We start from the raw sequence: 17,419 nt of genomic DNA, 5'->3' as shown, positions 1-17,419 counted from the left end.
TGGAAAAAATCCATTACGTAATGCTTCCAACAGACAGTCGGGTGTAACTGACAATTCTCCATGTTCGGAGTTAAGACAGTTGCACACGACGACGAAAGTCTGAATGGAAACGAGGCTAAAAAAGCTGAAAAATCGATTTTATCACCCCGCATATCAGCTTTTTTTCCCGCGCTTTTGCCAAAAGAATCGCACTCGCTCGCTGCGCTCGCTCGTGCGTAATAACTTGGTGAAATTCCAAAAATTTCAACTTTTTCTCCAAATTTTCCAAAAAGGCACTCTACGAGGAACAGATTTTTCTATTTTGGTGTTTTTGTGACCCTACCTGGGACTTGTGGAGGTTAAAGGTTCGTTTTTGTAATAATTCGAAATCTTTCATTTCTCATCACATGGTCTTTTATGTCCAATGAGAAGAGGCCATATACTCGCCGAGTCTCGCCAACTTCTGCGTTCATATTTTGAACACGTGCTTTGAACACCTAAGCCAGTTTTCAAGGCAAACTTAAAATTCTGGCCTTGTAAAAACTGCCTTGTTGGTTGACCAGGCTAAGTAAAAATCTAATGTATCGTATATTGTATAATGTATGTATAGTTTTGATTTGCACCCATATTTTGATTTGTTTTGCACATTATTTCAGCATCTCATTTTCGGACGGCTTCAGTAAAATAAGATATGAAATCAAAACAAACTACACTCCAGAGGGGGGTACTACCATTGCCGACCGACGGGGGTGCTCCGCTGAGGTTCGAAAAATAGACCTTACGTGGGACTCGTTTTTTCAAAAAATTTGCCGAAATTTGCGAAAAAAGTGACCCTGAATGGGACCGAAATTTCAAAATTTTCTACTCTTTCCCCAAATTTTCCAAAAAGGCACCCTGCTACGAGGAACAGATTTTTCTATTTTGGAGTTTTGCGACCCTACCTTGGACTCGTGGAGGCTAAAAAAGGTACCCTGACCAGCGGCGCATCCCCGTAACCCATTTTGTCCTAGTACCCCCCCCCCCCCCGGGACTACACTATATATTCCCTGTGATTATGGCATTAGATTTTTGTCACCCTAATGAAAGTGATTTAAATAAAATATAATCTCTCATAGAGTGAAGATTTTGAATTTCTTTAATTATTTTTTCTCTTTTATAACAAAATCAAAAAGCACTATCAAAAAGACGTATAGGAAAAAATACAATCTGCTAGAAAAAACAAACTCGTTCCTCATCTCAAACCCATAAATTCAAGACAAATACTTTTGTAAGGTAATTCGAGGTACGATGTTCATGGATTGTAGCTCTTGGAAAAGCAGTTTGCATGCGTAAGGTATTTGTAACGTTGAAATGTGATGCGAAGAACGACAGTATGAACACCTAGAAAAAACAATAGGAGATCATTAGCTGAGATATACTGTTACAACCTCTTTGAATACAACGCATTAGATAAATGGGCTGTTCCATTAAAAAACCAATCGGATTAACTTTCACGAGATTAAAGAATTTTTGCCATTTTCGCGAAATTAAAACTCGCGAAAACGCGTGAGATTCTGACTCGCAAAATTAAATCCATCACAAAACTTTTAATCGTATTTTCGGCGGTGACACCAGTCCAAAGTCTCCATTTGTGGCAAAAAATAGCTATTTTCAAAACTCTGATTCGCGAAATTAAATCCAGAAAATTTCGCGACTTTTTTCGCTCGCGAAATTTAATCCGATTAAAATAAAAGCAAATGACACATTAACACCCAGCAAGAGAAATAGTAATTAACTTACCAGCCGGAATATCCAATCAAACCACACTGTCCACAGACATCAATTTCGAAAGCATCACTCGATATCATCAGACGTTCCATTATCAACATGCTGAAAAAACAGAAAGAATAAAAAGCAATTTGTCTAAAATGCACTCTGGCGAAAGTTTTATCCGTCTCTTGTACCATTTAATTGCATGACACTAATAGCCTCTTTATAAATTATGTGCAACGACTGCCTCATTTCGAAACCATTACCAAAATGATTAAATGCCTCGATTCTTCAATCGTAACTCTTATGAATAGAAAAACTTCTCATGAACGAGGTAAAAGTCGCTGATTTCTGAAAAGGTCTATCGGCTTTCGAATTCTACTCTTATGACATTACCGATCAATAATTACCTTGCACCGTAACCAATTAGACAATCTCTTTCCATTTCACCGAGACGCAAACCTCCATCCCTGGAAAAAAAATAAAAGAGAGAATAAAGATCGAGTCTGATTTGAAAAGATTCCATCCCCTTTCATGATGGATACTATCCACAAACACACCTATCACCCTTTGAAGCGCGAGAAGACATGATGGGTAAATGTGGCTATGGTCAACAGTGTCGATACGATCATGTAAAGCAACAACGGAAATAAATACTGGTTGAATAAATGGTGTAATAAATACTAGAGCAAATAGACAATCAACGAACAACGGTATACAACTATCAACCTTTAAAACGTGAGGAGGTTGGTCTCGAGTTTATCAGGAAGGAACGTCGTCAAAATGCTAAAGGTAATTTCATTCACATTATTGAAGACAACGAATTTTGACGTTATTTCCTTAATTCATTGCCAAACCCCGACCAAAGCCGACCGCGCCGTTAAGGGTTGGATAGCAGGTGTATTTATTGCGGCATACGTAAAAATAAAAATCGTCAATTATAACCCTATCACGATAATTTCTAATCGTTTGAACTTTTCACGGGAATTTTCAAAGTTCGATCCTTTACCTTGATCGACCTTCTGTAGGTTGTCTTGTCAAAACAGCTCGTGGTCCCTAAAATTATAAATTCATTTCGTCAGAAATAGATTCATTCGAAATGAGGTGAAATTTTATAGAACGTGCAATTATTATCCCTAACATACATAATTTCAGCTGGAATTAACGTAACAAACTAACAAAGAATCGTTTTATGATTTCAAGAAATGTTTTTAACATAATTTGAAATTATTTGAGGATGGAGGAATTTTGTTAGCGTTAATTTAGATTTAGGAATTTTTGTTACCCATTGATTTACATGCTTTTATGATGCATTATGGAGATAGGAAGAGTAGTAATTATGATACCTTAGCACGAGCATGCATTTTATCAAGCACCATATGCTTCAACTTTTGATAATACACAGGCCCCATGTAAATGTATGCTGTCAATGGCTCTCTGAAAGAAAATCGAATTGAAGAGTTTCGATGAAATTTTTCACTTCAGGAATGCCAGGGCCTAATAAACGGGGGGAGAGACCTACTTGATTGTAGGGGGTTGATAATTGTACCTCCAAGTACTCTAAAAAATAAGGTACTTATCGATTAAAACCAGGCTATTTAGATCAGAATAATGAACTTCTCTTTTGACAACTGGAACTTTTTTCAAAATAAACAGGGGGTCCTAATAAAGACCGGCAAATGAATAAAAAATCGAAAAATTAACAAGTGAGGTGGGGTGTTCACCAGGCACCTAAAGGTCGTTTCAACTTAGCTTTTTTTTTGGCGCACGGTTCGATTATTGCATAAATTAAATAAATTAAGCCTTCAAGGCTTGTTACATTAAGCAGCGTGAGCTTTTTTGAAAGTTGAAAAAATTCAACTTTGTGCGCTAAGCTGTGCGTCTCCTCTACTGTTCTTTCTGAAGTAGCCATAAAGGTTTATTATTTCCTTTGTCATTAAATGTAAAGAACAATATGCCCATGATTTCAAAACTATCAAATTGGTCATGAGGAATGAAGGCAAACTTGTCCTACCCGGTTATTCCAGAAGTGATGTAATCCTTGCCAGCGTAATTAAAACCATTTTGAACAAGTGTCTCGCATACATCAACTACCTTGCTGCCACCAAAAGCTATCAAAAGAGCAAAAATAGATTAATGCAGTTGCTATACTCGGTACAACTCGAACCTTTACGGAATTCTTTTTACCTCTTTATTTAGCTTATAGCAACTCGAATGAACCTTCTAGTTTTTCAAAAAAAAAAAATTCATAAATCAAGAAAGCGTATTATATGAGGTCTTCATTTAATCGTGTAATATCTAACTATCTGTAAGGTTTAATTCTTTGCTGAAAATTAAAGCTGAAGTTGTGCTTACCGGTTCCGTAGTGAAATTTTCCTTCCAGTACTCCAGCTTTTCCAGCCAACAACTCGATTAATTTTCCGACTGTCATACGAGAAGGGAAGCCATGAGGATTCATAATCTGTAATGAAAGCAAATTATGTTATTTCCAAAATTAATAGTTTTATTGATTCAATGAAGTATGATAAACAGCCATTCCTTGATTGAATTTTAGCTCACTCATTTAAAATAAATAATCAAAATTAATAAATAAACAGAAGATATAATATGTACAATTGATGATTACAGAAGCCCAAAACCTTTAAATAAATGTGATGTTTATTTCAAAATAACAGGATTAAAACTAAACTTACAATGTCTGGGCAGATCCCCTAAAAAAAAATGAAAATAATGTGAACCCAATTACCATGTCAATAAAATATGTCTTTCAGTGTCTTTTCATAGTCCCCAAATCATGGCGTCCTCCAGCTTTTTGGTCCCCCCTAATATGAGCTAAAATCCCCCATCCGGCCTTTCCCCCCCACCTGTCTTTAAAATTTGTGCTCCCCCCCCCCTAATTGGGAAATCCCCCTAGCCGTATTGTATAAGGGTTGCGAAGTGATGATCCAGACTCGCCTCAATTCGCAAGCTACTATAGCAAAAAAAAGACTCTCAAAATCCCAAGAAAGACAGGCTCATAAGCCTGGATGCCCAAACACACCAGGAAGGTCTGTATTTATCCTATTACTCCCCCCACTAGGTAGAGGACTGAATATACCCCCTATTCGCCTTTCTCCCCCCATCAAGCTTGAAATTTTCACTTCCCCCCTGGCACCAAAATCTGATTCCCCCCCCCCATCTTCCTGGGGGGGGATGATCCCATGTCAAATGTGACATGGCTCCAAGCTAAACAGTCTCCTCTATTATCGGGAAGAATCATGATAACTTTTGAAGACCTATCATTAGAGCAGTTCTAATCTTCCGTAATTTATATTATTACCTGATGTGGAATCACTAACAAATAAAAATGACAAGACGAAAATTCTATTTACCAAATCACTAAAGGGCATATCCTCTTGTTGAACAATTAAACCACATACGCTAGAAAAAAGACGGATGCATAGTATTAAAACCCTAAACATGAAAAAGCTAAGGAATCCTTTTATAATCAAGACAGACATTTGAATTTAGCACTCGGTAACATAGCAAAAAATGGCATGGAAGTTGTCATTTTTCCCTACTTCATCATTAGTATAGATGACACTCTCTAATTCGACATTTTTACTATTCAATACACTCCATTTTTCGATAAAATTGAAAGTCACCGTAAATAATAGACTCTCATAAACGATGCTCTACTATTCGATGAAAATCCAATTCCACTCGAAAATGAAATTAGAGATCAATTGTACTTTAAAGGGACATAAAAGTAGTAAAATGTAAACATTGCGCGAACTACGTGTCATTAAAGAGAATAATAAAATCACGTGTCCAAAGCAAACTTGTAAAGCAATCGTAACAATCGCCAACAATATGACCTTTGTTTTGATTTTGTATCCCACTGCATACGGTTTGTTTACAAATTTTCGTCAGTACTTTTATGTCCCTTTAACTTACCCTTTCTGGCCATGCCGACTACTAAATTTATCACCAATCTCCGGTCTCCTGGTTTGTCGCATGAGCATCTTGATGAGGAAAGATTCTTCCATGGTCGAAGTTAATAAGACTTTCTCAACGTATGATGGGATAGGTCCACGGTACGAGATTGGAACGTCTTTATATTCCGGAGTCCCTAGTGAATAATTAGTTTGAAAGAAAAATAAATTTATTAAAAAATCTAATTATTTATTCCAAGGGAAACAATTTTTTGAAAATTCAACTGAAAACACCTGACAAGGGAAACATTAGTCATTTTAGCAGAATTCGGTTATTCCTAGGACATTGTTCGGTTACTTAGTCTTTTTAATTGTTAATCTATAATCTCTTTGATACACAACGCAGACAGACTGTTTTTGGACTTTGCCACATTATAGTCACATATTAAACAGTTATTAGACAAAGTCGAATCCAATATGCAAAAACATTGTGCGTGTGAGAAAAGATAGTGCACGAGGCTTCGCTTATTATCTTTTATTGGATGAGATTGTGCTATTTACGCGCATCAGATAATAACTAATCGATTTTACCTGCGTTGTGACCAGCGATTTGGTTAGTGACAGTTGGCATTGATTTATTGACCAGCACCTGCCTGTCATTGATACGTTCACCAGGCTGCACTATCCCATCAGCATCCAAACCTTTGTGTTTCCAGATAATTTCTCCAGTCGTTGCATCTCGACCAGGACCTGAAAAATAAGTAGGAACTTAATCAATCTAATTCCAAAAGAATAGAGCAACAGTTTTGAAAACATCCCATATGAATCTTTTCATCAAAACCTTTTGAATCAAGTATAATTCAAATTTGAGATATTGGTGTATAAAGACTTACCCATAACTCTGTCGAATGTCTATGAAAGAAAAAATAAAACATGATCAGACTTTTTATCCTACCCGTAAATTAATATCTACTTCTTACAATCAAAATAAAAAAATACGAGGTTATAGAGAAGAATACCTGATTAGCATAGCGTCTCAATTGACAAACTTGCTTTCTGTAAACCAAACACCTTCCAAAACCTGTAAATAATATTTCAAAGGCATATTTTAAGAAATAGTAATTTTGGACCATCTTTAAAATGACCTACAAAAAATTACGTTAAGTTCGAGCTAAATTTTAAAAAATACGGTTTTACGGTTTGTCAGCTTTACCTCGATCGAGTGACGATTTATTGATAATCAACGCATCCTATGGTAAAGAAACAGACGGTTGATATCACATCATATAAAAAACTATCCCCATATTCCACTGGCGAAAAAAAAACCTTGGATTGGAGAATCTTTTACAACTCGGGAATCTTGAGAATTTGAGTTCGAATAAAAGAAAAATTTGATTGACGGGGTTCGAGTTTAATAGATACTGTTTTCTTCCATTCGTCGTTGAAAAAAGGATTACTTCGATATCATAACCACTGTAGCTCATCACAGCAACTGTCGCATTCTGACCAGCTGGTAATTTCTCGAAGTTGATTATTTCGATCGTCTGAAAGAGAAAAAGAGAACTGTACTTAAGTTAACCAGGAACACCAAAGTATTCTCACTTGAAACTCTATTTAACAAAGTCTAATGAGAATTGTGTTTTTTGGTTTAATTTTATTAAATAGGAAAATAATTGACCATCAATAATTTAAGCTTACCCTTGATTTAACCATAGGTCTTTGAGGATATACCAGCAAATACATGAGGGTGTCGATTCGATTCCTTTGATTGTACCCAATAGTTCCCATAGCTTGTTTACCCATAGCACATTGATACGTGTTACGAGGTGATTGGTTGTGATGGGGGTATGGTACCAAGCCAGCACAAACACCCAGTAATGTGAAAGGTTCAATCTCCAAATGTGTCGTCTCTCTAGTGAATAATAGTAGAGCTTTTATGGCAATAACTCATTACATTAAGCGTCAATACTTTTGTTTAGGATCTTAAATTGTAAGAACGTCTAATTTAACTCAGTGGTCAAAACAAGATTTTTCGTCTGATACAGAAAATGGATTCTACACTTTAAACTATGGTGAATCATGCAGAATTATAAGACGGAAAAGCCTCTTATATACTTCACTGACACAGAAGAAATTTGAAGACTGTTAGCTTAAAAAAGGAAATTTTCAAAATTCATTTTTTCTCATCGCTAATAATATCACCAATATCAACAATAACAATAATAAAGCCCTACTTGTTACACTCTTCTTCGTAAAGAGCGATGTGGGAATCGTTCAATTCATTTACATCCAAATACTCGATCAATCCTTGATGCAGGAAATCTTCAAATGTTCTTAAAAAAGATATTTATTTTATCAAAGCAATGGATATACACTTTGGTAAAGGCATGATTAGATTCGGCTATCAGAATGTAAGAAATAACTGACCGAGTCCTGCAATACATCCTCACACACTTATTTCTGCTCTTATATATGTGTAGATATGCAAACATCCGTAAATCTACCATATTGGTAGTTACGGTAAATTCTATATCTATCATTACAGTATATATGCTGATGAAGTCACGAAAGATGATGAAAATTTCTACTGAAGCAGTCGCTTCATTTTTTATGTTTTACAAATTTGCTGCTTCAACATTTTACGTTTTCTACCATTACAGTATGATATGTTGAACGGTAAACAAGAATGCGGTTATAATATTTTGATTTTTCCCGACATGTTTCGGACTTGTAAGATATAGTATTTACCGTAACTACCAATATAATAGATTTACGGATGTTTGCATATCTACATATATTCACATATAGTAGAAATAAATGCGAGAGTTCAGAGGTATGATGCTAAAAAATTTGCTCAGCATTAATTTAAAGGGACATAACAGTACTTGCGAAATTTGTAAACAAACTGTACTTTACTTGTTTTACAAGTTTGTTTTGGACACGTGATTTTAATTGTTCTCTTTAATGACACGTGGTTCGCGCAATGTTTACATTTTACTACTTTAATGTCCCTTTAAAGACAAATTTATACTACAGTACCGCAATTGAAGCATATCCTGGATTATAAAACAACGAATTTAGAAATTGAACTATTATACTGTACTTGCAACAATTCGTGTTTTTTACTCAGTATATAGTACGCATGGATGATGAAATAACAAAATAATCCGAATCTACCTGACTCCTTGTATGAGTTCATTGATATGATTTTCTGTTACATTGGGTCGTCCTTTCTTGGCGATAATGTAAGGCCTAAACAACAAAGAAACAGAAAATGTAATTACAAAAATTGCTAGGAGAATTACAGAAAGTAGAGAATGATAGTGGAGAAGATGGATCGAGACAGAATAAATCAGGATTTTTCCAACTCACCAAAACGAGTGCTTTTCACTTACCTACACATACGACCTCCATCGGAAGAGATGTAAACGCACCTTAAAGTTGAAAATAAAATAAACTTCGTATAAAAAAGTAAGGCTACAGAATCATGTGGTGTGGATGAGTAAAGCAAAGCAAAATTTTTAATTTAGACTAAAGTTAAAATAAAAGATTATCGGAGAAGTATTATACCCCTGGCGATATCACTTAGTGCCCTGCGGAGGGAGGAGCTATCTGTTTTTTCTGTGTTCGTTTTGTAAGTAGTATATGTTCGTAAGTGTAATGCAGTTTCTCAAATTATAAAAAAAAGTAGTATGCAATCAAAATGAACATTAGTATTCGTGGAACATGAATGAATCCTTTATAACTGGTCATAAATTGCATACTTATGAGAATTGCTTGGGTATATTGAGACGAATTCATTGATATAGCCAGCTGAAAGAAATAAATGAGATCAACAGTGCCGAAACTTAGGCACCTAAATAATGTTGTTACGGTTGGTAATTAAAACAACAACCGATTACTTCTAAGGCAATAAACATTATAGGATCTTTCTAAGATGTTTTGTCCTTTCAAAAATGGAGCGTTTATCGATTCATTCCCCATTGAAGAAAATTTCAACTCGAATAAAAAATTCTCAACCCACAACTGGGAGGTAAAAAGGATAATGAATAAAAGGAGGAAAATGGGAAGAAATCAGTAATTGCAAACCTCTTCTCATCAGACGAAAGGTTCGAATGAGATGTGAGTGGTTTCTGATGACTCCAAGGATATTACCTAAAAGATGAGTAACAGTGTAATACGAAAGGGAGGTGAACCAAAATACCACGTAAAGAACTAGTTTAATAGATGTCTCGGTGGAAAACCAAACAAAGAATGATATTTAAAAGTTCTCGTATCGTATCAATTTCCTAACGTTTCCTGATTTTAAATGGTCTCGATTGTCTGGTTAAAATAATCAACTTATATTGTCACAAAAATAAAAACGCTTACCATTCAGGAAGACCATGTATACTTTTGGTGAGCTTAACTCTTCTCCAGATAACAAGTTGATATCCTAAAAGATTTGAAACCACAGTAAGAAATAGTTCTATCCTTAAAATCAACATTCCAATAATTTTAGCAAATTTCAATTCTCAGGCTAAAGATATTTCCAGAGATGCAGTAAGTGTAGTTTCTTCATCCAAACCTATGGTTACATATAAAGCTGCATAAAGTAAAAGTTTAGTTTTCTTTTTAATAAGCAAAACAAACAACCCACCTCAACCCCTAGATTGTAAGCCAGTCTTCGTATAGGATCTTCATTTTGGTCGGTAGTGACGTGAGTCATCAGTGCAAGATTTTTGACCAGACCACACCCTTCTCCTTCAGGGGTATCAGAAGGACAGAGGATACCCCATTGTGATGGTTGTAATGAACGTGGACCACTCACTTTTCTCGTTTTCTCAAACTATGGGAAGAAATCCACAAAAAAAGTTCAGAATGAGATCCAGTTTCTTGAAGGTCCTTAACTCAAACTAGATTTACGATATGACCAGAGGATTTCAACAAACTGTTGTTTAGTCTTGCTTTTAATAGACGTTAAATTCGATTTATTAGCACATAATGTGTTATCCTCAATACCAATACTTAAGCATTAATCGAAATTATAAAACAGTTGAGTAAATTTTTTGCTCTCTTACTAACAGTCTTACCTGACTGGTAATTCGGGTCATCATTCCCAAAGCAGAGATATATGAAAGACGTGATAAGACCTGTGTTACACCAACACGGTGCATGTTGAAACGTTTGATGATCCAGTTACCCTTTAAAAAGAAATATAATGACGGTCAAGGGGTTGAAAAAAATGAGGGATGAAATTGTGAAAATTGAAAAATTTATTTTATATGTATGCTTGTAGTTGTAGGAGCTTCAGAGATGCAAGAAATTCTCAGGTACCCTAGTATTTGTTTGCTTTGTTTGTGAAATCATTTAAAAGCTTACGGTTGAGATTGCATTGACGAGACCATTGGTGATCAAATCCTGTCGCATGTGACGTACAATATCGAACTGAAATGAATATCATAATATCAACTTTAATAAAATTTACAATAGCATTTTATTCAACAGAAGAAACATAAAAAAGCGTTCCATGGATAAGACTGGTATAAGTCTAAATGTCCCCTTCAAAAAAGACTTTTTGGTCAATGAGAGACAAGAGAAAACTACTGCGTCATAATACTACTGACCTGGGCAGCTCGAGGTTTTGGGATAGTGGTGTCTGCAATCTTTTTCAGCTGAAATAAAAAGAATCGTTAATGAATAACTGGACTACGACGGTATGTGAACTTTCACCAGCTGTTGAGTCAAGCAAAGCAAGCAAGCAAGGCAAGGCTTAGGGAGTGTCTTAATGCAAACATGTCAAATGTCTTATAGGAGTTGTGGGGAAATCAAAATTATTACTTCGTTATTGAATCTCTTGAACAAATCTTCGAACAACAATGAAACAAGTTGACCAGCTAGTTCCAAACGTTTATTTCCATAATAATCTCTGTCGTCCATTTTGATCTGATTATGAGAATATAATATGAAATCAAAACAAAAGTTGATTAGCTGTTTTCTACTGATCAATGTGTATCTGGAAGGTTTCACATAAGGCTAATCAGTGCCATCTAAAAGAATGGTTTTTCAACTCGGAAATCCTTGTTTTCTTTAAAGATAACGTGAACCAACGAAATTGATTTAGATAATATGAAACTATGTGATAAAATAAAAAGAGAACTGGATTGTTTCTAAGAATTCCTATCAAATCAAAAAGGTCTCCGGATAATGAAGCTTATTAAGAAGTAAAGCAAAAACTCATTTCTTACAAGTCCTTTGACAGCAAGAATGATTCTTCTAACCATCAGAGCAAGATATGCACCTTTTGGTCGAAAATTGTTCTTGGTAACCTGATAAAGAGAAACAAAGACAAAATCTGTAACTGTAAAATTAATCTTAAAGGGATTATCAGACGGTTTGAGGTCTTCAGCATGCAGAAACATACTAAAAGTTAAAAACTTGTAACTTAAAGAAGATTTTGACGTGGGAAAATATTTAGGCCGAAATATTTTGAGGTTTTGCTTAAGACAATTAGGGAATCTACATGCAAAATATCTCAAACAACCTGACTATCCTTCAAATTAGATCAAAGTGGTAGATTTCAGATCAATGGATTCTAACCAAAGACTTCTAAGAGACAGCTACACGAGATGTGGAATCTCTACAAAGATGAATTAGGAAGAAGAAATGTTGGAAGTGTTAAAAACTTACCGGTACATGTGCAAGAAGTGTTTTGTTGATGAGCTGTTTGCATTCATCCATCTTTGACATTGGTTTTGTCCATACTTGACGTTGTCGAATCTTTGAGGCCAAATAATTCATAGCCTGATAAGAAGGGTGAAATATATAAGTACCCTTAATAACAGTTCTTTCACTTAACTGCACACGTGGAAATTATAGATGTTGTACTAAATGACTGTAATTACTACATCTAAGAATTCCCTTTCCTGCAATCTTCAGATCTTGTTCAGATTCAAATTTCAGTTCAAAATATCAAGATGAAATTAATTTTCTTGAATGCCAAACACAATTAAAAAAACAACAAAGTATCACAAATACCGGGTGCGCCACAAAAAAGTTTCTCTCTTTGAAACTAATTTTCTCGAAATCTAAAAATTTTAAAAGAACTATTTTAATTTCGTTGGAAAGAAGAAAGATAAACTTAAATTTTGATGGGTAATTTATTAAATTCGATTCATTAGAGCGAAAGTTATGCTCAATTGAATAAAAAAGTTATTTTCAGAAAGTGCTCGAAAACGTTAAAAAATTGACCTATCAAATTTTATTTTAAATTTGGCAATCGCAGTAGCCTTTACATGATTAAGAGCGTTTTTCAGTAACTAGACACATAAATTTTGAAACTGAAGGGTCGAAAGGGTTTGAAATCTTCATCAAAATTAATTTAATTTACTTTTACCGAAATTTTCCTCAGGTTTTTGGTGCTTGACTGGATAAAGTCTATGTAAGACTGGATCTACCTCGAAACCCATATTTGATGTATTTTTATGAATTTTACCAGATTTTTGGGCTTTTTCGACGAATTTTCTTCTTTTCATTGAAATTCAATCTTCCTTTATATAACAAAAGGTCATTTAGACAGCTAATTATGATTTTTAATGACTGAAACGAAAATACTGATGTATCATGTAATTATGCTTGTTTAATTTGATAGGTCGATTTTTAACGTTTTTGAGCACTTTCCAAAAGTAACTTTTTTATTCAATTGAGCATAACTTTTGATTTAATGAATCGAATTTGATAAATGACCCATCAGAATTTAAGTTTATCTTCTTTCTTCTTTCCAATGAAAGAGGAATGGTTCTTTTAAAATTTTTAGCTTTTGAGAAAACTAGTTTCAAAGAGAGAAACTTTTTTGTGGCGCACCCGGTATCAAAATGATCAATACAAGAATCTCCTAGATCAGGTACCCCTTACCTGCATTTTAGTATAAATTTGCAGCATGTTTCCTTCTTCAATGGTGGCAGCAAAATAATTCATAACTTCTTCTTCAATACCGATCATTTGGACAATCTCTTGATCTGATTCAATGCCCATTGCCTTGAACACTGCACATATAGGTATGTCCTAAAATTTGATCAAAGAAGATGTTTATTTTCATACACATCACCACAGTCAGAGAGCAATAGCCAAGTGGTTAAGGGCGTCAAATTTATGACCAAGGGGTTCGCGGTTGGAATCCTGGCTCCTTCTAATGTTCGGTCTATCAAACATCAAAACAAGGGAATAGTTAATAGATTATAGTAGTAAATTCGATTCCTTGTTCATTCCTTTGAAGTTTACCTCAGTGAAAGTGTTGTGTTTCAAGTAAAATTTTCCGTTTTTCTGAATGACAGCTGTTCTACTTTTCACTTCATGTGTTGTGCTGAAAATGAGAAAAGTAAGAAGGTTTTTGTTTATGATGATATGATCTTTGACAAACTTTTTCAATGATTGACATGAAATTCCTAAACAGGAACTTAGTTCATTTACACAAAAAATTGAGTACACCTGATATCAAATTAAAATCTACAAATCATAAGAATTGGAATAAAACCAGAAACCTTGTAACAGAGCAGCTGACCAAATGCTTTTTACTATCTGGCTCTACGATCATCCTATTTTTGGAAAGTTGTTCTTGAATTAGGATCACTTTCTCTGAACCACGAACAATGAAGTATCCACCTAAATGAAATAATAAAACTTTCAGGTTAAGCATATGCTGGTGACTCCCCAAACTATGAGCAAATCAAAAAAAATATTAAGCATGAAAAGTACTATTGTTGCTGGTAAAGAAGCCGTAAAAGATAAATGTAAGATAAATGTAAGTGAAATTACAATGTTAAGCTTCACATACCAGGGTCGAGAGGACATTCATTTAGTTTGGCTTGTTCTGCTTCTGTTTTCCCATTCAGCACACAATTTGAGCTTCTTAACATAATGGGCATCCTAAATCAAAAGAAGTTTATAAGATTATAAACAAACAAACTAAAGTACTCTAGTGTGCTTAATAAGCAGGGGGTGGATACTCCAGATAAAATAAACAGTGTCTATTGACCTGATTTTGCTAAAAAATCCTTAGAAAATGAAGGTTTTTGGCCAATTCTGGTACTTCGTAGCATAAAGGTCATAAAATGGGGGAGGGTCATTATAAAGTGATATCAGATATGGGGTGATATGTTTCCAAAAATTGCAAAGTGACCCCCCTACAATTAAGCACACAATAGTACATTTGCTTTAAATGTGTATTCTTTTTTGCTAAAACTTTGGAAGTCATGTTAGTGGTTTCTACATGGTAAACAACAGAGTGCTCACTCAAAGCGACTGAACTTAAGATGTACTTTCTTGAAGCAGTGAACCTGGTGGAATATTTAACTATCCCAGGCTATCCTTCTATGTTGTTTTATTACTTACCTCCCAATGGATAAATTGTTTCTCACAACCCTCTAAAAGAAAAAAAAACACAATAAAAGGTGCTGTCCGTGGCTGAGATTATGAAGGTTTCAGATAGTAAAGCAAATCTTAATTGAATTCCCTCTATGACACCTATTTTTAATGATATACCTGATTGCCTCTTGTGTATTCAATATCAACTGTTATTGGAGCTGAGTATGACAAGTCTCGTAATCGACACTAAAATGTACGAAATGAACGAAAAAATCCAACAAAAGCCAGCAAAGTAATAATATGAAGGGTGCTGCTATAAGAATGAGGCCAGACATTGCTCTGGAGAAATCCTAGTCTGAAGGCTCAAAATGAGATAAAAGTCGCTAGGATTTTGAGAAAATAATCTCATTTGTTCAAAGTTGGGGAGGCTGAAGTCTCCCCAGTCTCCCTGCTTCCACCGGGGCTGTTATAGAATCATATCTTCACTTTCAAATAGATTTTTTTTTAAATCGACGATTAAATTCAATAACAATAAATTCTATGTTTTTGTTACTTAAAATTTTTTAATTGATACTCTGCTCTGTGGTACAATAATAGTCACTTCAGCAGATAATAAAACAAAATGAGCAAAGGGATTTACCTCATGAGGTGCAACAGGACGAGAAACATTAAATGATTCTTCAACATCTGGTGTACCAACATGAACATCCAAATACCTTAAATATCAAACCATTGTCATTACCAACAATCAAACCATAGAGCATTCCACTACAATGCAATAGGTCGTGATGTGGTTTTGAATCCAAAATGGTACTTGATGCATCTCTATTTAATGCTCAGTAATTTAGGGTAAGTGGAGCAACCAGGGAGATAGAGTGCCCCTCTAACCTACCTTTGGGTAGAATTAGATAGCTATCAAAAAGGGGCTGTATGTTCGCCTCGACTGGGGCAACAAGCCATACTTATTTTACTGCTTATTTTCTACTTACAACAATCAAAAAGAGGGCTTATATTCACTTTTCAATATTAACATTTTCATGTAAACCTTGTTTTATAAATCTGCTTTACTTACTTGAGATACCAAACTGGATCTGCATCAGTTTGAACTTTCCCATTTGCCTTCACGATCTCTTTGATCTATATGTCAAAAAAATTCATCACACCTTAAATGATCCCCTTGGGAAATAAAGAAGATAAGCCCATTGTGTTAAAAGCCTGAAGCTAGAGGGCTAGGGAGGAATTTTCAAACTTTCTCAAGCAAGAAAAAGTGAACACTTAATTAAGATTTGGCCATTTTTGGAATGACAGATTGAATCCATGCTTTCTTTGTCTTCACGCAGCATATTTTTCAATATCTGGCAATGGAATTTGCTCCTTAATCTGGTGTTTGTGTGAAAACCACGCCAGTTATGCATTTCGGATAAGACATTAGTCATTTGAACGCTTCATATTTTATCCAATAGTTTCAACTCAAGCACTTTTGGGGCTTTAACCCTAATGGGTAAGGCTCTAAATGCAAATGAAGGGAAGGACAACAGACTAGGAGATAAAAATAAGGAGCAAGCTTACCTCAGAATTTACAAAATAGTTGAAAGAATCAATATGTTGTTTCACCAATCCTTTGACCTGTAATGACAGAAAATTAATCAGGAACCTATGTAAAAATTAGTTCCAAAATCACTGAAGACTGAATGCAAAAAAGGACTAGTTCTTTTCTTACCGGACCAAAACCTAAAAGATTAACAAGTCTTTCTCACTCTAAAGTTTCGAAAAAAATTATGTTAAAGAAAAGTTTAATAAGTAATTAGTATAGTTACCTTTAAAAAAGCTGGTACTAGCTTCCATTTGTCCTAAAAAAAGAAAACAGAACAAAATTCCTGTTCATAAACTTCAAAATCTTTAAATTCTTCAACCTAAGCTATAATATAATAACTTGCAACCATACAGTCTAGTCATTCACAAGTGGTTAAAATTTAGGCATGCTATTTATTAGTATTCTCAAATGTTTCAGTGCATGCTATTGAAGCCATTAATGTTCAGTTTGTCAGTAGACAGATATTTGGACATAAAAGAATTGAATCGTTGGCGATAAAGAGTTTCAACTATTAAGACAAGAAAATACTAACCTCAACTCTCTTTATAGGGGAGTTTTGTAAATGTTCATCATCTAATTCAACCATAATTTATTTTTTCCTTATTTTTCAGAGACAATTATTAACGTAGTCGTCTAAGAAAACAGCTTTTTCAATTCTTGATTTTTTTTGTGATTCTCTCATCACTTTAATTTTGTATCACATTTTCATTAGAGTGAAGAGATATCGGCGCGTTATTTAATGTTAATTGCTATTAGTAATTACGCGTTCAATTCGAATCTATGATCTGTTCCCTCCTAGTGAGGAGTTTAATACTCTTATAACAACCGTATTTTATAATCA

The 17,419-nt window shown here is 34.6% G+C and overlaps 1 protein-coding gene across 2 annotated transcripts; it reads right to left on the bottom strand.

Moving 5' to 3' along the window:
* Window positions 1–1,091: 1,091 nt before the first annotated feature.
* On the bottom strand, window positions 1,092–17,419 carry LOC136807001 (DNA-directed RNA polymerase III subunit RPC2-like). Of its 2 annotated transcripts, XM_067063581.1 has the most exons (40): window positions 17,111–17,417; window positions 16,802–16,834; window positions 16,554–16,610; window positions 16,057–16,121; window positions 15,625–15,700; window positions 15,162–15,230; window positions 15,012–15,043; window positions 14,455–14,546; window positions 14,162–14,282; window positions 13,902–13,983; window positions 13,536–13,685; window positions 12,312–12,425; window positions 11,870–11,950; window positions 11,463–11,567; window positions 11,249–11,296; window positions 11,004–11,069; window positions 10,715–10,825; window positions 10,282–10,470; window positions 10,014–10,077; window positions 9,732–9,797; window positions 9,407–9,455; window positions 9,038–9,076; window positions 8,820–8,894; window positions 7,877–7,975; window positions 7,341–7,554; window positions 7,100–7,186; window positions 6,856–6,892; window positions 6,662–6,723; window positions 6,536–6,554; window positions 6,234–6,392; window positions 5,665–5,839; window positions 5,100–5,148; window positions 4,422–4,439; window positions 4,084–4,189; window positions 3,743–3,839; window positions 3,075–3,165; window positions 2,738–2,784; window positions 2,139–2,198; window positions 1,759–1,848; window positions 1,092–1,359 (listed from the first exon to the last, which is right to left on the bottom strand). In XM_067063581.1, the coding sequence occupies exons 1-40, from the start codon at window positions 17,162–17,164 to the stop codon at window positions 1,230–1,232; spliced, it is 3,378 nt and encodes a 1,125-aa protein (XP_066919682.1). In that variant the 5' UTR covers window positions 17,165–17,417; the 3' UTR covers window positions 1,092–1,229. The 2 variants fall into 2 exon arrangements, 1 of the variants encoding a protein (XP_066919682.1); XR_010846628.1 differs by lacking the exon at window positions 4,422–4,439 and having other exon boundaries at window positions 5,080–5,148; window positions 17,111–17,419.

This window comes from Clytia hemisphaerica, unplaced genomic scaffold, assembly GCF_902728285.1.
Source record: "Clytia hemisphaerica strain Z4C2 unplaced genomic scaffold, Clytia hemisphaerica genome assembly, whole genome shotgun sequence".
NCBI lineage: Eukaryota > Metazoa > Cnidaria > Hydrozoa > Leptothecata > Clytiidae > Clytia > Clytia hemisphaerica.
Note: the sequence above shows the minus strand (reverse complement) of the source record. Positions and strands in the feature narration are given on the sequence as shown.